A 21,617-nucleotide genomic window follows, 5' to 3' on the forward strand; every position below is an offset into this window, starting at 1 on the left:
GTAAATTAAAAAAAAAAAAATTTAAAGCAGAATAGATGAATCCTCTTTGGAACAATTCGTATCACAGTCCAAAGAATCTAAACTATTGAAATTTGAATCTTAACCAGATAATTTTGGGGGGGGGGGGCGGAGAGATTGTACCGTGGGGAAGGGCGATTGTCTTTGCCCACTGCCAAACCGAGTTCAATCCCTGGAATCGCTAATGGTCACCCAAGCACTATCAGGAACGATCCCTAAGCACAGAGCCCAGGATTTCCCCCACCCTTTCTCCCTTTTGGTTTTGGGGCCACACGTGGCGACGCTCAGGGACTACTGGCTCTGCGCTTAGGAATTACTCCTGGTGGTGGTCAGGGGACCATGTGGGATGTTGGGTATTGAATCTGTCGGCTGCCCCCAAGGCAAGCACCCTCCTCACTGTATTATCTCTGCAACTCTAGAATTTATTCTTAACATCCTGAGTGCATGTTTTTGTCCCCCAGAATCAAGCCAGGAGCGACCTCTGAGAGCTGACCTAGAAGTTAGCTCCCATTCCCCCAGCACCACCAGATGTGGCACAAAATAAACAATTATAGGTCTACCCAAATAATTCTCCTAGGTTCAAGGAGAGGTCTAACAAGCCCCCCAGGTGCTACCCATAGAACATAAGTTGCAGAACACATTTTTTTTTTTTTGCTTTTTGGGTCACACCCGGCAATGCACAGGGGTTACTCCTGGCTCTGCGCTCAGGAATTACCCCTGGCGGTGCTCAGGGGACCATATGGAATGCTGGGAATCAAACCCGAGTTGGCCGCGTGCAAGGCAAACACCCTACCCGCTGTGCTATTGCTCCAGCCCCGCAGAACACATTTTGAGAAACAAATCAGAAATGTAATCTTTATGTTTGAGAAAAAGTAAACCAGAAATATAATATACATCTGTTGTAGGATCTTGGAGGTGGTGGTGGCTGAGATGTGCAGCCCAGTAGTTGGCTTTTAACCTAATACAGAATCTGCTTCCCAGGAAAGAGGTGTGTAGAGTCTTTGTCACCTGGGATAGAAGGTAAGTGTGGGGGTCAGCATGGAACCCTGCCATACCAGAGTCTAAAAATCAGGCTGTGGGTAGAAATATGGAATGAACTGGTTTCTGCTTTGATCACTATAATTACACTTCATAGGACCATAACATAATTCCGCAGAGGTGGGGGATAGAGACAGAAAAATATTGAACTATAGCAGTGTCAAAAGTAAATAGATTGGGGCTGGAGAGATAGCACAGCGGGTAGGGCGTTTGCCTTGCACACGGCCGACCCGGGTTCGATTCCCAGCATCCCATATGGTCCCCTGAGCACCGCCAGGAGTAACTCCTGAGTGCAGAGCCAGGAGTAACCCCTGTGCATCGCCAGGTGTGACCCAAAAGGCAAAAAAAAAAAAAAAAAGTAAATAGATTAAAGCAAGTACATGTCTGGCTACCAGTGCTTTCTTCATCAGATCCCCAATTGAGTGCACTGTGAGTGGTCATAAAAATATCAACTAAATGGTTATAATTGTGTCAGCTGATGGTAAAACATAAGAATTTGAAAAGAAATTAGGAGCTGGAGCAATAGTATAGTGGGTAGGATGTTTACCTTGCAAATGGCCAATCCCAGTTTGATCCCTGGGTCCTGTGTGGTCCCCTGAGCCCCACCAGCAATGATTCCTGAGTGTAGAGCCAAGAGTAAGCCCTAAGCACCTCTCAGTGTGACTCAAAACATATAAGCAAATAAGAAAAACAAAAACAACTTAGTGGTTTTAGGGTTGGAGAGATAGTACAGTGAGTAAAGTGCTTGCCTTACACACAACTGCCCTGGGTTGTATCCCTGCCATCCTGTACGGCTCCCAAAGCATTGTCATGAATGATTCCTGAGAGCAGAGCCTGGAGTAACCTCTGATCATAACCAAATGTGGACCCCCCCCCAAAAAAAAACAACATTTTTCCCTGGTTTTTGAGCCCTATCCAGCAGTGCTTAGTAATTACTTCTGGTGGTGCTTGGGGGGCCATATGGGATGCCAGGAATAGAAACCAGGTCAGCCACATGCAAGGCAAACATCTTACCTACTGTATTAAAGCTCTAGCTCCATACTTTTTTTTTTTTTTGGCTTTTTGAGTCACACCCGGAAATGCACAGGGGTCACTCCTGGCTCTGCGCTCAGGAATTACCCCTGGCGGTGCTCAGGGGACCATATGGGATGCTGGGAATCGAACCCAGGTCGGCCGCGTGCAAGGCAAACGCCCTACCCGCTGTGCTATCGCTCCAGCCCCTCTAGCCCCATACTTATGGGGTTATTTCCCCCTTTATTTTTGGGCAATACCTGGTGCTGCGGGGTAGAGGGAACTACCCCAAGCTCTATGCTTGGGGCGACCCCTGGTAGGACTCCAGGAAGTATGCAGTGTGAGCTCAAACTCAAGTCTCCTGCAGGCAAGGCATGTGTTCAGCCTTTTGAACTATCTCTCCAGCCCAGTGGAAGGCATTTGAAAAGAATGTCAACAAAATAAAATAAAAATAAAAGAATGTCAAATACTGAGAGGGAAAGTGGGGAGGGAGATAAGTCAATGGGCTAGAGTACAAGCTTTGCATGTAGAAGGCCAGGGACCTGGCACTGCATATGGTCCCATTGGTACACTGGGGGCAACCCCACTCTTCCCAGCTACAAACTGGGAGGAGCTCCTGAGGAGCACCTGGTGTGACCCAAAAATGAAACAGAAAGTCAAATACTGGGCTTGAGAGTGGGCTGAGCACATGTTTTGCATACAGGAGGACTGATTTGGTCCCTGGTACTGCATGGTCCCCTTGAGCACCTAAAGGACTGACACTTCCCCATGCACAGAATCAGTAGCAGCCCCCCGCCTTGCAACACTGGGTGCAACTCCCCAAAAAACCCAAAACAGGGTCAGAATGATAGTACAGGGGTTTAAGGTGCTTTCCTTGCTGTACACATGACTAACCTGGGTTTGAATTGTTAGCACTGTAGATGGTCCCCCAAGCACTGCCAAGAGAGACCCCTGAGCACAGAACCAGGTATCAGCCCTGAGCATGGCTAGCTGTGGTCCCCAAACAAAAGCAAATTAAAAAACACACAAAAGGATGTCAAAAACTATCTTTCTACCTCTCTTTCAGAGGATATTTGGTAATATTTGATTTAGTTTCCCAGAAGGAAGATTTTTAGTTGGGAATTACAGTGTTTGATCTGATTATTTTTTATTTCCTATTGGATTGAGGCCATTGATCATACCTCATTTTCAGGGAACCTCTAACAAGTCTTCTGATTAATTATGATGCAACAGTGAGCTGTGCCTCTCACCTGGATGTGTCAATATGTTTGTCTTTGTCAGGGCACAGTAACACACAGGACTTCACCATCAAATACCATACAAGAAGAGACACAGCAGATGCTTGTGTCTGGGATGGCCCAATCAGATAGAGGAGAACCCTCCACTCCTAGGAAACCTCCCTCCTCCTGCCTGACCTCTACCCCACAGTCAGCCTGAGACATGAGCATACTGTTCCCCGTTCCTTCTGTGAGTGTATACTGAGCCCCACCTCTCCCCTCTGTGTAGAGGTTTTCGCTTTCACCAGCTAAATAGGGAGAATCTGAAAGTGTTAAATGTTCCTTTGATTCTGCTGCTTATGTAGGCAGAGAGTGGCGTTTCATAGAGCCAGTAAATTTCACCCCTTCAACTAGCCTCCTGGACAACACCTCCAAACCCTCAAGCCCTTGGGGCTAGAGTGATAGTACAGCAGAGAGGGTGTTTGCCTTGCATGTGGCCAACCCGGGTTCCATCCCCAGCATCCCATATGGTCCCCTGAGTACCGCCAGGAGTAATTCCTAAGCACAGAGCCAGAAATAACTCCTGAGCATCTCTGGGTATGACCAAAAAAGCCCCCCCCCAAATAAATAAAACTCAAAAAACCCTCAAACCCTCAAAATATCTGGATGATGGGTCTGGAGTGATAGCACAGCAGGTAGGGTGTTTGCCTTGCAGACAGCCAACCTGGGTTTCATCCCTGGAATTCCATATAGTCCCCTGAACACCTCCAGAATAATTCTTGAGTACAGAGCCAGGAGTAAGCCCTGAACACCGCTGGGTGTGGCCCAAGAACCAAAAACCAAATGAACATACAAAAATGTTCCATGAAGACCAGAGAGAAGCTTTGCTAGTATCTGCTGGTATCTGCAGGAATAGAGTCCAAGATGGGTTCTATTTCAAAACAGTAACCCAAGAACAAAAAAAGATCTGGGTTTGAGGATTTGATAGCTGGCACCACATATGATCCTCTGAGCTCCACCAGGAGTGATCCCTGAGTTCAGAGCCAGGAGTAAACCCTTAGCACCACTAAGGGTTTGGCCCCCAGACCAAAAAACCAAGACACAATTAACAACAAAAGGAGATAAAAAGAGGCTGTAGGATAAAGTAGAAGACAAAAAACAGAACTAAAATTTGTAAATAAAGATTTAATTATAATTGGCAACAGGGGGGATGTTGGGCTATGAAGGGACCATTTTATACTTCATCTAAGAGGAATATTTGCCTTTGAAATGAGGCTGAAAAGCAGACTTGCAGGGTTCCCTCCCACACCTCACCACCAAGGCTTTTTTTTTTTTTTCAAATTTTTCATGTTCTGTTTTTCTGGTTCCTGGCCACACCCAGCTGTGCTCTGGGCTTACTTCTGGATCTGCACTCAGGAATCACCAGACTATAAGTGGTGCTGGTGATCGAACCCAGGTCAGCTGCACACATATGCCTTAACCCGCTTTCAACATATTTCAAGTGAGCCAGTGCAAACTTCTTTGTTTTTGTTTTTGGTCACTGTCACTATCCTCCTGTTGTTCATCGATTTGCTCAAGCGGGCCCGTAACATTGTGAGACTTGTTATTGTGTTTGGCATATCGAATATGTCATGGGTAGCTTTCTAGGCTTTGCCGTGTGGGCGAGATACTCTTGGTAGCTTGCCGGGCTCTCCGAGGGGGTCAGCGGAATCAAACCCAGGTTGCCCAGGCCGGCCGCGTGCAAGGCAAATGCCCTACCTGCTGTGCTATCACTATTTTTTGGTTTTTATTTTAGTTATTAGGCCATATCCAGTAGTTCTTAGGGGCTACTCCTTGTTCTGAGAGGAGGACTTGCCGCTTCTAGCAGTTCTCAGCGCAGGCACCCACACGCCAAGCATGCACTCAGCCCCTTACGCTCTCTCTGGCCCTGACTAACTTCTCACACTCAATCAGTTACCTTTCATAAGCAAGGTTAATAATAAAAAGGAGGATCACCTAGTGGTTAAGACCAAAGACTTTAGTACCTTCGAATACTTAATTATGCCTGCTCTTCGAGCCTGTGCTCTCCCTTGAATATGTATCTCGCTTGCTTGTATCTGTTTCACTTGCCTTTTGCCTCTCTGGAGAAGCCCATGTTCTCTCTCGAACACATACTTCTCCCTTTCCCCTCACATCTTTCTAAATAATTTTTTTAAATATTAATGTTGAAATAACCTCTGTGGGCAGGAAGGATAGTACAGAGATTAAAGCACTTGCCTTGGGGCTAGAGCAATAGTACAGCAGGAAGGGCATTTGCTTTGCACACAGCCAGCCCAGGTTCGACTCCCAGCATCCCGTATGGTCTCCCGAGCACCACCAGGAGTAATTTCTGATTGCAAAGCCAGAAGTAACTCCTGTGCATCACTGGGTGTGACCCAAAAAGAAAAAAGAAAAAACCCAAACACCCAAACACTTGCCTTGTATATGGCCAATCCAGGTTTAATCCTCTGCACCATGTATGATTCCCTAAACCCCACCAGGAATGACCTGAGTACAGAGCCAGGAATAAGCACTGAACACAGTCAGTTGTGGCCTAAAGACAAAATAGAACAGGGGCAAGAATCATAATACAGCAGGTAGAGTGCTTGCCTTGCATGTGGTTAACCTTGATTTGATACCCTGCAATACATATGGTCCATTGAGCACCTCAGGACCATATGCATTGTGCTCAGGGATCACTCCTGAGTGATCCCTGAGCACAGAGCAGTATGTAAGCCCTGAGTAGTCAGATGTGGTCCAAAAACAAAACAAAAACCAACAAAAAGCTACCTTTGTGCATAATATAGTCAGTCATCTAACCTCTATAGCATTGCATCTGTGAAGATGGTCTCATTTGACAGTAAGGGAAAACAAGAATACATATTTAAAATGGGGGAGAGGGGTGAGGAGATAACTCAAAGGGCTGGAGGTTTCAGGAGCCCAGGGCTGGAACCCTGGAGTGCATGGTCCCAAGCACCACTGGGAACAACCCCAGGAGCACTGAGCTGGGAGTAGCTCCTGAGCACTGCTGGATTTGGCATTCAAACCAGTAGCATACTACCATTACTACAGGGACTGGAATGAAAGTAAGGGGTAAGGTGCTTGCCTTGCACACATGGCCCACCAGGGTTCGATTCCTAGCCCCTTATTCGGTCCCCTGAGCACTTCCAGGAGTAACCCTTGACCATCGCCAGGTGTCGTCCAAAAATCAAACCAAACAAAACCAACAAGAAAAAAACAAAACAAAACCCCCAAACCACCACTACTAGTCTGTAGTGTGGATGTAACATGCGTCACAGCAGTTTTATAGGAAATTGGGTCTCCGATATTTCAGGGGCCTAATCCATGCTCCTTTGCTTTCTTTTCCAAAGGGAATTATGCAAGAGAAAGAAACATATCCCCATATCATCCCTCAACCCGATTTCTTGATAAGTACTTCACTTTTTCATTTTTCAAATTTTTTAATTTGCATAGACTTCCTGCCTTCTCCCCTCCCTTGGCTATGTAGGGAAGACCCCCAGGGGCTCTCCTTTTTCAGTCAATCACAATTGACAAACTTGAGCGCCGACACAAAATATTTGGAGGAGACCGATGTGTTGCAGGGCACTTCTTGTTGAGTGTGATAGCGAACATTATTCGCCTTACTCCTACTAGTTGATTTTTTTCAAAGGTAAAACTAAACCTCTGCCCTAGAAAAAAATCACAAGACGAAGGCATTGTTGTGAATCTCCCTGTTTTTCCTATGTTTTTTGCCAATCTGAACCTCGATGTAGATAGCGGAGACTCAATTTACATAAGAGCTAGAAACCGTCAGATCTTTCCCCAACGTCCTCACCTGCTTACTGTCTACACCCAGTCCCTCCCAAAATGAATGAAACTTGGGACGGAGAGGGGAAGATGGTGGTAGCGATGGAGATTTAAAAAAGGAAGAGGAAATATAGCACCAGCCACATCCCTGCCTCCCCCGCAGCTGCCTATCCCCCTCCCTTCCCGCGTTAAGGAAAGTGGTCCAGCTGTAACCACCGTACTCCCCCCGCCCCCCACGCAAGCAACTGACCCGCCTATGATGTCATAATCACAATCCCATTACCTCATCCTGTTTGGGGGGGGCTAGAGGGAGAGGAAGGAGTGCACAGCCCTGGGCCCTCTTCAATGGTCCAAAGTATTCAGGGCAACGGCTCGTTCCGGGACCAAGTGGAAACGGCCCCGCAACCTTTGTGAGTCCTGGGTGGGCACGGTTGGAAGCGACCCGGCGGCGGCCAAGGGGGCTTCGGGGGCTCCGGAGTAGGCCCCGATCGCAGCGCGGACTACATTGCCCAGCAGCCTCCGCGCCGAGGACGGGTTCTCTGCTGGGCACGGGGGATTCCTTCGTCGAGACGGCGGCCCCGGGCGGGACAGGAGAGCAGGTGAGAGGCGCCCCGGCCCCCGGCACGGCGTGGTCCCCGACGCCCAGGGAGCGGCGCGGGGCCGGGCGGCGCGCTGCGGGCAGCGGGCCGGCTTTGTTTACCTTCCCCGGGCACGGCCTCCCCCGCGGCCCGCGCGCCGTGCCTCCAGCTGGGCCGGTCCACCTCCTGCGCCCGAACGGAGGGGGGGACTCGCGGGTGAGCTGCCCGCCCGCCCCGCTCGGACCCGAGCGCCGGCCTCGCCCCCGACAGCAGCCTCCGGGAGATCCCGGGAGAGGGGAGGGCCGAGGGCCTGCGGCTCGGCGGGGCCGTGCGGGGGGATCCTGCCGAGGCCAGCGGGGCCCCCGCGCTCCTCCGGGGCCTGTTGGTTCGCGCTGGCGCCTTTTAAGGGCACTGTGGGGCGAACGGAGCGCTCAGAGCTGCTCCGGCCGCGGCCCCGGGAGCTGGTGGAGCGGCGGTAGGTGGCGGAGGGCAGGTGGCGCTGGGGCCTCGGGGCGGGCACCCCGGCCGGCCCTCCCTCCTCCTCCCTCTCCCCTCCCCCAGTCCGGCCGCCCGCGCGCCTCGGCCTCGCCGGCCGCCTCCGCCGGGGCTGGGGGGGAAGGGGGGGCGCGGGACGCGGTGGGGGAGGGGGCGGCGGGGCGCTGAGTCCCAGACCTTCGCCATCCCCCTGCGTCGCGAGTTCGCTTCCCGCGGCCTGAGGATGCAAACTGAGTGGGAAGAAGCGGACGTCAGGCCCCCCCCTCTCCACCCATCCATCCCCCCCACCCTCCTACGGGAGCTGGCCCTGCAGGCTCCCCCTCCCCCGCCGCGAGGCTAGCGGACGCCCCAGGCCCCACCCCGCGGGGACCGGCAGGGGAGCCAAGGGAGAGGTAGAAGATTGGGAGGGTGGGTGTGGAGGGCTTTTGCGTCTTCATCGGGGTGGGGGGAGGGGTGCACCCACTTGTCACCCCGATCTCCCACCAGAGCCATATGGAGGAAGAGGCAGACTGGTCCCCACTTAGCAGTGCCTGCACCTCCCTGCTCCCCTCATGTTTTCCTTCCAACTCCCCCAGAGGGGTAGGGCTGGGACCCGCGGGGGGGTTGGTGGAGGGACGGCCCCCAGGGGATTGGGGCTCTTACCCCCCTTTGGCCTGACTTGATTCGAGGTTGCACCAGCTCAGCATCCCTGAAATCTGGTGTCAGGGGTCCCTGCCATCCAATAGGAGATGGGGTGAAAGCAATGGGGGGCGTCTTTCTTTTAGGGGTCTTGACGGTGGGGTGAGAGCATGGATTGAGAATCGGGCCTGCTAGGACTGTGGAGAGGGCCTCGCGGCCTGCTCCTCTGTGCAGGGCTGCACCCTGGGCCAGTTGGAAGCTGAGAAGTTTTAACTTGTTCAGTGAATGTTCGGAGCTGCCTCCCCCCCACCCCCCCCAGACAAAATGGAAGGGGAAGGAAGGCGGCAAGGGAGAGCTTCTTGCACTTTTTTCAATGCCTGCCTGAGAAAGAGGAGGCCCCTCGCGGAGCTGGTTTGCCTTCTTTTGTGTCCTGGTTTGATTCCTTATGGCTTCCGTTCTGTTCCCCCTCTTTGCCTGGCCTGTTTTAGGAAACTCAGACTGAGAGTATCAGTTGCGGGGTGGTAGTTGCATTGTTCCAATTACCGCCCTGTGTGGCCACATCCCAACAATTAAAATGCAGAAAAACACAAAATCACTCTCTTCACTTGATCCCAGAGAGGGCTGGGAGTTTGCTGTTTGGCCAAATGCCTCATGAAAAGCTTGAACCGAGTTTGCTTCACTCCTCCTCCTCCTCCTGCTGCTGCTGCTAGCTGGTCAGGCTGAGGCCTGGGGTCTCTCGGGTACAAGGCCTGCAGTTAGGTTCTCTTTCTGGTTGGTGTTTGAGAGGGCAGTTAAGAAACTAAGAGCAGAAGTGATCTAAGCTGCAACTTCTCCCACAAGAACGTAGGGGAAGCAGCTGAAGGGAGCTCGCAGGAAGCTGGAACTTCGTTCAGGGTGGTAATAATAATTATGCATGAAAATGATAGTTAACTATAATGATGATTGACTTCTCCCACACCTTTCTTCCAAAGAACTCCAAGTACATCCCGGGGTATTTTTCTTTGCTCTTCCTTGAGGCCGCCCTCTCTGAGGTGGGAATATGGTAGAGATGATTACTCCCTTGCAAAAGTGGAGGGTGATCTGCCCCCAAGGTCACAGGAAGAGCCCTCTTGGGCTTCTCTTGGTATACAGGTGAGGGAGGTTGGCATTCTGCCAGACAGATGAACGCTGCGATTGCTTTCTTCATCTCATGATATCACTTTTGGCATTCTGAGGCTCTGTAGAGCAACAGGCAGGAGGGGTGAGAAACAGCAGATTATGTGGACTTCTCATTTGTACAGACCAAATGATGTAAGGTTTTTTTACATCTTGGTATTTTGTCTTTTAGTGTCCTGTAACAGATAAGTCATTCTGCTTGCTTTGCAGATAGATAAACTGAGGCTAAGAAAAGATTAAATGTCTTCCCAAAACTGTAATAACAGATTGAATCAAATTTAGATTTCTTGATAATTTTCTTTACTAGCAAATGCTTCGTATACCAGCTAGCGAGCTGTGTTCATGTTGGAAAAAGGTAGAACGTTGCTGATACACTAGATTAGCCTGCCCCTTTAGTTGTTGTATAGGCTTTTGAGAAGCATTTGCTGATAGTTTGCCTCTACCCAAACTGACCATTGGAGTCTTGATTAATTGCATCCAGGCTGCTTGAGTCATATCAGTCTAAAAACTTAGTTGGATGAAGTCACAGAGTTGTCGTTAACATTTGTAGAATTGAGAAGTAATTGGAATTACCCTGGTACCATTTCCTTATCCCCTTGCTGTGCTGTACAAGAATATATACAGTAGATGTTGGGAAACAATATGTCTCAAATAGGTGTTGAGGCTAAGGGAGAGTATAAAACTTCACTCTGGCCTGAAGCAGAACGACATTCTGCAGCCACTGTTCCTCCCTGTTCCCTGTTATTTCTGTGTAGTTTAAGAAAAGATTACTTCTCTTGGCTTCTGACTGGAAGGCAAAGAAAATATTGGTCTAATCAGGATGGAAGTGACCATTTGGGCATCCTTATCTCACGTGAGCTGTTTCCTAAGTGGTTCTGGTATTCTGGGTAGTGTGAGCAGAGTATGAACCAGGTTAGGAGTGGCATATAGGTTTCAACTTGCCTGCCAACTCCATTTCATTTTATTGGATTTGTGGAGTGCCAGGTTCAGAATGTTTCTGAGACTATGTTTAGGCTTAGCAGGAAAGAGCTTTGATCAATTAATGTCTGCCAGAGGCCTGGCATAGGGATGTTGTGGTATGTGTGCCATGCAATTTTCATCTTTGGACCAGGTACATCTCTAATATCACTTGGGCCTGGTCCCTCTGTAATTGGCAGACTCAGCAGGCATGACTGGAGAGGGAAGTCCCAATGGTGCTAGAATGGTGCTGCAGTGGCAGAAGACGGCTCTCGAGTGAGGTCTGGAAGAACAACAGGGAAGACATCCATCATTTGCTCCAAAGTGTGCAAGTCAGATCCTGGGGAGAATCATGATAACCCTGATCACTGAGCAGCTACAGAAGCAGACTCTGGATGAGCTGAAATGCACACGCTTCAGCATCAGTCTGGTAAAAGACCAGTCTTCCTGCTTCTTCACAAACCCCTCCCCCTTTTTTCTGAGGCTGTTTGTTGCTATCACTTCACCCTGGTCCTATGCTATCTAAGTTATATGGTATTTATACCAAAAGAGCCCACTAGTGGCTCAAACCCAGCCCAAAAGGAAGGGGGCAGGCAAAAATCCACCAATTGAGAAGGGACACACTTGGGTGGAGAAGGGTGTGAGCTGTTGGAAGATTTGGATTATTGCACCCGCTAACTTTGGGAAGACAAGAAGAAAAATTGAGCACATAGGAGTCCCTAACATCCCCTCTAGCCCATGAGTTGGCAGGGGTGAGCTGTGAAGGGTTTCCTAGAAACCATGTTCTGGGCCTGAATCATGGGTATTCTCTTTCTCCCAGCCTTTGCCTGATCATGCAGACATCTCCAGCTGTGGGAACCCTTTCCAGCTTGTGTCTGGTAAGACACTGTGTATGTATGTGTGTGTGTCTCTGCCTCCATCCAAACATTTCTAGTGACAGACATTTTTTGCCTGGGTCACTGAGATTGACACTTGTGTTTTATTGTACCAGCATGCAACTTCATTTTTTTTTTCCTAGCTATGTGGGGCCTTTTGAGGTGGGGGTGGGGGTGCAGGGGTCTCGGACCACACTCAGCTGTGCTCAGAGGCTGCAGTGCTCAGGGATCACTCCTGGTAGTACTTGGAGGAACATGTGGTTGCTGGGGATGAAACCCAAAGCCCCTTGCATACAGGGCATGCACACAAACCCTTTGAACTGTCTCCCTAACTCATTGTTAGAATTTTTTTTTTTTTTGAGCCACACCTGGTGGTATGCAAGACTTATTCCTTACTTTGTGCTCAGGGATTATTTCTGCTATTTAGAAATGACTGTATATACTGCTAGAGAGCTTGTAAGGGTTAACTGATTGCTAGGCAAGTGCCTTATCCATTATACAATTTCACTGGCGTCCCTTATGAGAATTTTTATAATTTTTTTTCTGCTTTTTGGGTCACACCTGGTAATGCTCAGGGATTACTCCTGGCTCTGCACTCAGTAATTACTCGTGGCGGTGCTCAGGGGACCTTATGGGATGCTGAGGATTGAACCCAGGTCAACTGCATGCAAAGCAAACAAACGCCCTACCCACTGTACTATCGCTCCAGACCCTAATCAGATTTTTTGAATAGGTAATCCATTCACTTTTGTTTGTTTTGGGGGCCACTGGTGCTCAGGGGTTACTCCTGGCTCTGCACTGAGGGAATCACTTCTGGTGGTGCTCAGGGGACCATAAAAGATGCCAGGGATTGAACCCAGGTCAAAGGAATGTAATATAAGTGCATTACTTGCTATACTATTTCTCTGACCCCTACATTCACAATTTTTTTTTACTTTTTAAAAATTATTATTAATTTGCTTTTTGGGCCACACTGGTGATGCTCAGGGGTTACTCCTGGCTCTGCACTCAAAATTACTTCTGGCAGTGCTCAGGGGACTATATGGGATGCTGGGGATTGAACCTGGGTCGGCCGCTTACAAGGCAAGTGCCTTACCCACTGTACAATGTCTCTAGTGCCTGCAATTTTTTTAGTGTTTAATTTAAAATAAAGAAGTTGAAGGGGATTGTCAGGAAAGAAGGGCTGAGTGCTTGATTGCATGTAGGAGGCCCAGGTCTCCCTGTCCCTCAGTTTGTCTTCTGTTATAATGCAAAACTGTAGGGAACATCCTTTTTTTTTTTTTCCCACAACCCACTGCTTGGGGGACCATATGTAGTGCTAGGAATCTAATCGAGGTTGGCCATGTGTTAGACAAGCAGTGTAAGTTCTTAGGTTATAAATTACTCTGTCTGGGCCAAAGAGAGAGTACAGTGAGTAAGGCGCTTGCCTTGCACATGGCCGACCTAAGTTCAATCCCTGGCATCCCATATGGTCTCATGAATACTGCCAAGAGTAATTACTGAGTGCAGAGCCAGGAGTAATTCCTGAGCATTGTTGGGTATGGCCTAAAAACTAAAAAAAGAAAAAAGTGGCTCAGTGATAGGGGCTTGGATCAAGGTAGCATTTACATGAAGATCACTCTTGAACGACCAGAACACTGTTTTCCGTGCTACTAGACTTGAGTCTTAGGTTCTTTTCTGGGCCACCTGGCAAAGGAAGCAAGTTGGTATTGCATCTCATCTTTGTTCACCAACTTCCTCTTGTTTAGTTATTGCTGAGGATCAGATACTATCCCGTAAATACAGAACGTTACATGAATGGTCTCTGACCTAATGGAGATTAACAGGCAGAGCTGTTAAAATGTTCATTATGGAGGTTGGATAGATAGTACAACAGGTAAGGCACTTGCCTGCACTCAGCTAACCTGGCTTGATCATGAGCACCTCATGTGTCCCCTGAGCCCCAGCAGGAGTGACCCCTGAGCGCACAGTCAGGAATAAGCCCTGAGCACAGCTGAATGTGGTTCAAAAGACGAAAAAAGCCAATTGTTGACGGGGTATGTGAGTCAGTGTAAAGTACACTCCTTACGTATGTGAAAGCCTGGATTCAGCCTCTGGTTCCAGACCAAAAAAAAAAAAAAGGGACAGTGCCAGAGAGAGAGAGAGAGAAAGTACATGGGTTTAGGTGCTTGCCTTTCACATATCTGATGCTGGTTGGATCCCTGGAACCACATTAAGATTTCCTGAACCAAGGTGTGCCACCCAGCAAGCAACAAAATCATTTGTGAGTTTTCTCAGTTTCAAATCTGACATTTTACATTATTTGCTCTAAATATCTAGCCCTAGCCAAAGGAGCTTAGATTCAGTCCTTTGTACCTTATAGAACTGCCTCTCAAAAGTAAAATTTTAATTAGAATGCACCGAGGGGGGACCATTCCTTTCCGTCTTTCCCCTTTTCCTCTCCTGATCCACTAAACTTTGGAATTAAGAGAAGGCCTAAGGAAAGGAATTATTGTGTATGAGTAGCCAGATACAAAGGAACCTAAGAAGCATAAAGTCTTCCTTATTATTTATTTATTTTTAAGTTTTGGGGCCACACCCAGTGATGCTCAAGGGTTACACCTGACTCTGCACACAGGAATCACTCTTGGAGGGGCTCTGGGGACCATATGGGATGCTGGGGGTCAAACCTGGATTGGCTGTTTGTAAAGCAAGCACTCTACCCACTGTACTATCACTCTGCCCCCCAAGTCTTCTTTTTTAAAAAAATTTGACCATAACCGATGGTGCTCAGGCCTAACTCCTGGCTCAGCACTCAAGGATATAATTCCTAGCAGACTCCTGGGGACCATATGAGATGCCAGGGATTGAAGCAGGTCAGCTGCAGGCAAGGCAAGCTTTTTGCTTTCTGTACTGTGGCTTCGGTTCCCAGCACGGCATAGGTCACCATCCAAGGCCTTTCTTAGCCTGCTTGCTTAGTTTCAGAATGACTCTTCTCTTACCTTCTCGATACCTCTTCAGCAGCCCTAATTCCTTCTTGATGATGTTGACCGGGAGTGGAAAAGACTAAGGAAAAGAGAATCAGTCCCTTTTCCACAGTTGAGGTCTGGGGAGTTGGGGGAGCAGATCAGGGTGGTTGGAGTACAGGAGGGGGGAACAGGCACAATACTTGCTGTCCTATCTGTGAGACCAAGTGGCAGACAATAGATGAGAATATATTTCCAATTTCAAGTGAGTTTTCATCATGGAAGCAATATAGCAAGCACAGTGGTTAAAAAACCTAACCCTGGTGCGGGTGAGATAGTACCAGAGCTAAGGCTGTTGCTTTGCATGCTGCCTACCCGGGTTTGCTCTCTGGTACTGCGTGTTCCCTGACTCCCTCTCCCCAAGCACTGCCGGGTGAGATCCCTGAACACAAAGCCAGAAGTAAGCCCTGAGTACCACCAGGTGTGTGCCAAACAAAAACCTAGACTTGGGGCCTGGGAAGAGATCACCTGGAGAGCTACTGTACATGCTTGAGGCTCAGGTTTGATCGCAGGCACCTCGAGGTCCCCCAGCACTCCTGGGGCAGGCCCCTGAGCACTTGCCTCCCAAGAGTAACTGTCTGGTTATCACCAGGTGTGGCTCCACAACAGCAACAGAACAAAAAAACAACAAAAAAACTTAGACTTGGGCCGGGGAGACAGAGCTAGGCCTCGAATTCCAGGATCCCCGCACACCACCCCTGAGCACTATTGTCCCCCACCAGATTGAACTCTGCCAGGAGTGGCCCTGTTCCCCCATGCTGCTGGGTGTGTCCCACATAACAGAAACCAACCAAATTGTAAGAAAGATTAGCGTTAGATATACCTGGATTTGTGTCTAGCTTTCATTTTTAGATTACATGTAGCTGGTTACTAGAATGTCTCCTCTGTGAAATGTGGTGGGGGGGCGCTAATGATTGTCCCTGTTTTCTGCGGTTTGGGGGAATCCTTAGATGGAGTGCTCATTGTCATTGTTTGGCATGTAATAATCTCTTAACAAGTATGTTCGATATTGTTAATAATATTTTTGTTACAAATGCCTTCCAGAAGGTGCTTCCTGGAGAGGCCTGCCCCACTGTTCCTGTGCCGAGTTCCAGGACAGCCTCAACCTCAGCTACCACCCCTCAGGCTTGAGCCTGCACCTCAGACCGCCCAGCCGGGGAAGCTCCCCTCATGAGCAGCCCCTTTCCCAAGTCCTAAGCCCCGAGCCCCCAGACCCAGAGAAGCTTCCCGTGCCCCCCGCTCCTCCCTCCAAGAGGCACTGCCGCTCACTCTCAGTGCCCGTGGACCTGTCTCGCTGGCAGCCGGTGTGGCGGCCCGCCCCCTCCAAGCTGTGGACTCCCATCAAGCACCGGGGCAGTGCTGGAGGGGGTGGGCCGCAGGTGCCTCACCAGAGCCCCCCGAAGCGGGTCTCCAGCCTCAGGTTCCTCCAAGCTCCCAGTGCCTCTTCTCAATGTGCCCCACCCCGCAGGCCCTACAGCCCCCCTTTTTTCAGCCTGGCTCTGGCCCAAGAGTCCTCTCGACCCTGTGTCACCTCCCCCCAAAGTGGCTCCTGGGAGAGTGATGCCGAGTCCCTGTCACCTTGCCCCCCCCAGCGCCGCTTCTCCCTCTCACCCAGCCTGGGCCCGCAGGCGAGCCGCTTCTTGCCCTCCGCCCGGAGCTCCCCCGCCTCCTCCCCAGAACTGCCCTGGCGACCACGAGGCCTCCGCAACCTTCCCCGAAGCCGCTCACAGCCTTGTGATCTGGATGCCCGCAAAGCTGGGGTCAAGCGGCGCCACGAGGAGGACCCCCGGCGGCTGCGGCCTTCCTTGGACTTCGACAAGATGAATCAGGTGGGACCAGCGGGACTGGGAGGCTTGGAGGGAAGTGGGGGTTCTCTGTTCTGTGTCCCCCGTGCGAATGTGCCATGCCTGCCATCTGACCTACCTGTCTCGGGCATGCAAGAGGTACTTTCCCACCCAGCGTCTTCCAGGCCCCTTGTCTTCACTCTTTTTTTTTTGGGGGGGGGTAGCACACTTGGTGGTGCTCAGGGGTTACTCCTGGCTCTGCACTCAGGATTCCCTCCTGTTGGTGCTCAGGGACCATATGGGATGTCCAGGATAGAACCCTGGTCAGTCAGGTGCAAGGCAAGCACCCTCCTGGCTGTGCCATCTCTCTTGCCTCCTTGCTTTTCACTGTTGAGCTCTCTGGCTTGTGCCTCCTGACGGGGCTCCCCAGGGGCTCCTTTCTTTTGAAGTTTCACTCGGGTTATCTACTATCCCAGGTTTGCTTGAAGCTGTCCCAGCGTTAGCACTGGAAGTCCCGTGGCCTGTGAAATTCCTCAGGCCAGGGAACTCGGGAGAAACGAGTGAAAGTTAAGTTAATCCTTCCAGCTGGGACTCCAGACTCTCTTGTGAAAGGCACTTCCCCACCTTGGTGAGATGGCATGAACTACGGAAGAACCATTGTTGCCTCTCCCTGTGCTCAAGGCTGGTTTTGCCACTTGTATCCTCATTGCTTCATGGGGTCTGTGAGGGCTGCTGAATCATTCCTCTGTTCAGCAACCCTATTTGGACTTCCTAATATGAGAACATATTCTAAACCACTGGGTCACAGACTTCTTTGAGGAGAATTTATTCAGTCATTCTTCCAGTCATTCAGCACACATTTATTAAATAATTGCTGTGAGCTAGACTCTGCCTGCGCATTTGCCACACAGTAGTGGGAGACGCAGATGATACTCTTGCCCAAGTGGAATGTATAAATGATCTTTTTGGCCTTGGATTTTTGGTCATGCTGGTTGTGCTAAAGGGCTACTCCCAGCTTGGTGCTTCTGGTGATACTTGTGGGACAGTGTAGTACCAGGGATCAAACGCAAGCCGCCAGCACACTCCCCCACCCCTTATAAATTACTTTTTAATCTTAAATCTGAAGCTGGGTGCTTTCTCTCTTTTTTGGGGGGTTTGTGTTCATATCTGGTGATGCGTAAGGCTTACTCCTGGTTCTGCTCTCAAGGATCACTCCTAGTAGGGCTGGGGGGATTATATGTGGTGCTGGGGATACAACCTGGGTCAGCTGCGTGCAAGGTGAGCACCCTACCCGCTGTACTATCTCTCCAGCCTCTGGGCTCTTTCCTTAGAGGAATGTACTTTAATGAATGCTAAATTTTTTTAATTCTATTAAGTGGGTTGGAGAGATGGCATAGCAGGTGTGGCGCAACTTGCTCTCCCCACCAAAAAATATAATAAAATTTTATTAGGGAATTTACAAAGTCTCCTTAAAACCTAGGACTCCTGTTTTCAGGGATAACCAAGAGAGACACATGGCAAATAGCTTGGATCAGGAGGCTTGGCAAATTAGTATTGCCTTTGCATGCTTAACGCTTGTTGTTTGTTTGACAGAAACCATACTCAGGAGGTGTCTCTCTCCAAGAAACAGCCCGGGAAGGCAGCGGCATCTCTCCGCCGTGGTTCATGGCCTGTAGCCCCCCACCCCTCTCTGCTTCCTGCAGCCCCGTTGGGGGTTCCTCCCAGGTGCTGAGTGAAAGCGAAGAGGAGGAGGAAGGGGCTGTGCGGTGGGGGCGACAGGCGCTGAGCAAGCGGACACTGTGCCAGCAGGACTTTGGGGACCTGGACTTGAATCTGATTGAGGAGAACTAAAACTGAGAGGCTGCTTCCTGGGGCCACACGGACTGACTCTCTTATGGCTACTAACAAGTGTCAAGGCCCCACGACGGGGGGCCCAGCCTGGGAATGGGGGTGAGTGGAGGGCTCCGACTCAGGGCAGCCGGAAATCTTCTCACTCTAGGAAGCTCGACCATGCCGAGAGACTGGCCGGGACAAGATAAACGGAGCTGGTGGTGGGAGGGACAGCCCCGAGCAGACCCTTCCCGTGGCGGCCCTGAGTGTGAGTATCCCTGCCCCTGACAAAGCAGTGGGCAGGGATGGAAGGGGTCTGCCGACCCCAGCTCGGGGAATTTCACTAGCCCCTTTGCTTCAAAAGGGCACTTGTGTCTTAGAATTTGGCCAGGGTGGGGGGTTCCTTCGGCCTCCTCGGAGAAATTGTGTGAGAGTGTGTGTGTGCATGGGAGTGGACCCCGTGAAGGTATGCTTGTGTCGCCTTAGGGAAGAGGGCATGTGCTCTCAGCAGAGCAGCATGGCACCCCCCCAGCCTGGGTTTCACGGCACGGCTGGCTTGTTCAAGGAGTCAAGAGGAAGGCACCAAGTTATGCTCCTAAAGTAGCTTCAGAACCAGGCTTGGAATCCCTAAGTACCACTGGCTCTGCAAAGGATTCTGCTTTGGGGTATAGAAGGGTCTTTCAAGTGCTGTGACCTCAACGAATGGTCGCTGCATTCCTTAGGCCCACCCCTCCCCACGAGAAATCTTTAGTGTTGGCGGCCAGAGAGAGCTCTACCCACCGATGCTGGGCTGCCCCTTTCTTTCCCTCATGACTTTACCTTGGTTGTATACAGTCTGCCTCTAAGCAAATGCAAACACCTGTGGGCAACTGAGGCCAGGGGTGAAGGACTCCGTCTCTCTTCCTGTCTCCTTAATGGACCTTTTATTCCCCACCCTCTGGCCTTCAAGGGTCAAGAATAACGATGGAAGGCCCTGTGTTAGTTCCTAGCATCCATGGAACTGACCTGCAAAAGAGGCATTTAGCGCCTTGCAGACCTGAGGAAATTCACCCGTCACTGCCCTTTGGAAGCGGGCTATGGGGAAATGAGTCCTTAAATGATGTGGGTCTAACCATTTTCCTGACCTGCTTGAGAAGGAGCAAGGGAGATATATCAGCATTTCCTAGTTTGCTTGTCTTCCACTCCTGCCAGGAAATGTTTATTTGCCTCTAATTGGCCCTGAGAGACCTCGGGGAGGTTGGGGCTCACTGAGGGATTGGCTGAGGACATGTAAAGCAAAGGCTGTGAGAAGCAACTGGGAGTTTTGTTGTTGTTATTGGACTGAATTTCTTTCTTCCTTTTTTTATTTTTTCCCCTTTTCTGGTCTTCCACAACTTGAGCCCAGGCAGTGGGTCCTGAGAGCCCCAGTACAGGAGCCATGGAGGGCTGGCACCAGTGGAGCCGAATACTGAATTCGCTGCCACATGAGTTTGTGTAGCTTTGTCCAGCTTTGGTTAGACTCCCCATGATCCAGTTAGACCGACCCTTCGTATTAGAAGGGTATTTTCCTCTTCGACTTCCAGGGTGTCAAGGGACCCCAGTTGCTTATGCTATGGAGGAAGACCACAATCTGTGTCTTCTTCCGGGTGAGTTGAGTTGCTTTTTCTGGATCTCCCCCATGTTGGAGAAGAGCATCCTTGAGGCTCCAGCCTCCTTGCCTCCACTCCAGAGGAGGTGGCCATTTCTTCAGCCTCTGGCCTCAGAGGTTCTGTCCTTCCAGGACTCCTCCCTTCTCCTCTCCTGCTAGTTACCACGTATTACCAGTGAGCTGCTGGGTCTATAGGGGCCAGAGAGGCTCTCTGGAGAATCCAGGGAAACTGTGAGCCCAGGAGTTGCCCATCCTTGGTTTCATTCCTCCCCTGGCCCTTCTCCCTCTTTAGGCCATAATTTCCCTGGTGCCAGCTTCTTTCCTCCTGGGGCAAACTCATCCCTGGGCTCTCTGCTGCAGATTGGCTCTGCCAGCTTCTAATAGGCCACTGGCAATGCCACTGGGGTCTCAGTAGGCCCTAAGATGAAGAAGTGAGGGCAGTAATGCTGCTTTCCCCCAGCTCCCCTACAGCCCTAGGGCACCATCCTTAGGGGAGATGGCCTATAGATAACGTATTTGAATTCCATTACTTTAAGACTGTAAAGTTAAGCTGGAACTATCATCTTGCTTCCTGATCTAAGCATTTGTGGCCCTGGGATAAGCCTTTTGTAAGAAGTGATTTCATTCTGCTTTACACAGTAGATCTGTTCCAATGGTTCTGTGTCAACCAAATGCTATTTTTCAGTGCATTTGGATTGCTGATCATTAAAAAAGCAGCCTGTGATTGCTTCTTTTGTAAAGCAAACAACATCCCTCTACTTTAGCTGTTTTGACTATTTGGAGTTCCTCACATTGGGCTTACCCAGAGTGGAGCACACCTCTACAGGCTGTGGTTGATGCTGGGTAGACATCTGCATCTGTGTTGTGTGTGTGGTGTGGCTGACCAGTAGGTGAGTATTCCTGCGTGTGTGAGTGAAGCCACTCCCAGGCTGGTGCTCTCCTCCTGTGCCCGGTGACTGCCCAGTGGCAGCTCCAGCTGCCCTTCACTCCCACCTGCTGCCAAAGTCCCTGTGCTAATGGGATTACAAAAAGTGGAAAAAAAATTTTTCGTAAACTTTGTTTTATATTAAAAAAAAATCCATTAAGTCTGTGTGTGTTAAACATGAGGTCCTGCCTCTGTGGCTGTGTTTGAAAAAATAAAGTTTTATTAGAATATTCCATTTTCCCAAGCAACCTTGTGTATTAAAGTGTCTTCTTCCCTTCTTCACCACGAAAGACAGAGAAGCAACAGGGAGAAAACCAGCTGCCTTGAGCTCCTTCCTCTAGTACATGTTGAAACTTTTGGTTCTTAACCTAGTGCCTAGCATCTGTTCCAGCCTTGGCTGTTTCCTGCTCCTCTTATCCCATCTCCTCTTTCCTGCTTTCACTGTCACTTCGAGCAGGTTGAAGCCAAGCACTAATACATTCTTGCTCCCTGAAAAATGCTTGATGGTGCACTCAGGAACTTGTCTAGGTTGATTTGTAGACTTTGGGAAGTTGGAGAATGCAGAATGGAAAATTTGATAAGGAATTTCTCTTTTGACTTTTTGCACCATATATCCTGGAGAGATGGAGATTCGGTCAGCATAATACAAATTTCAAAGA

General features: G+C 49.9%; 1 protein-coding gene across 2 annotated transcripts; it reads left to right on the top strand.

The window, feature by feature from the left end:
- The first annotated feature begins 7,568 nt into the window (after positions 1–7,568).
- FAM53C (family with sequence similarity 53 member C) lies at positions 7,569–21,194 on the top strand. 2 transcript variants are annotated; one of them, XM_056124326.1, is made up of 5 exons: positions 7,569–7,708; positions 11,113–11,342; positions 11,733–11,790; positions 15,837–16,621; positions 18,170–21,194. In XM_056124326.1, the coding sequence occupies exons 2-5, from the start codon at positions 11,265–11,267 to the stop codon at positions 18,425–18,427; spliced, it is 1,179 nt and encodes a 392-aa protein (XP_055980301.1). In that variant the 5' UTR covers positions 7,569–7,708; positions 11,113–11,264; the 3' UTR covers positions 18,428–21,194. The 2 variants fall into 2 exon arrangements, with proteins under 2 accessions (XP_055980301.1, XP_055980300.1); XM_056124325.1 differs by lacking the exon at positions 7,569–7,708 and adding an exon at positions 7,774–8,162.
- The last annotated feature ends 423 nt before the right edge of the window (positions 21,195–21,617 follow it).

This window comes from Sorex fumeus, unplaced genomic scaffold (genome assembly GCF_029834395.1).
Source record: "Sorex fumeus unplaced genomic scaffold, SorFum_2.1 ptg000051l, whole genome shotgun sequence".
Lineage (NCBI taxonomy): Eukaryota > Metazoa > Chordata > Mammalia > Eulipotyphla > Soricidae > Sorex > Sorex fumeus.

What these genes read in the sequence shown, in the direction of transcription:
- FAM53C (XM_056124326.1), top strand. Translation starts at nt 11,265, where the DNA reads ATGATAACCCTGATCACTGAGCAGCTACAGAAGCAGACTCTGGATGAG. An exon ending in CCCTTTCCAGCTTGTGTCTG is followed by an intron (nt 11,791 to 15,836) that starts GTAAGACACTGT and finishes AATGCCTTCCAG; the next exon opens with AAGGTGCTTCCTGGAGAGGC. An exon ending in ACTTCGACAAGATGAATCAG is followed by an intron (nt 16,622 to 18,169) that starts GTGGGACCAGCG and finishes TTTGTTTGACAG; the next exon opens with AAACCATACTCAGGAGGTGT.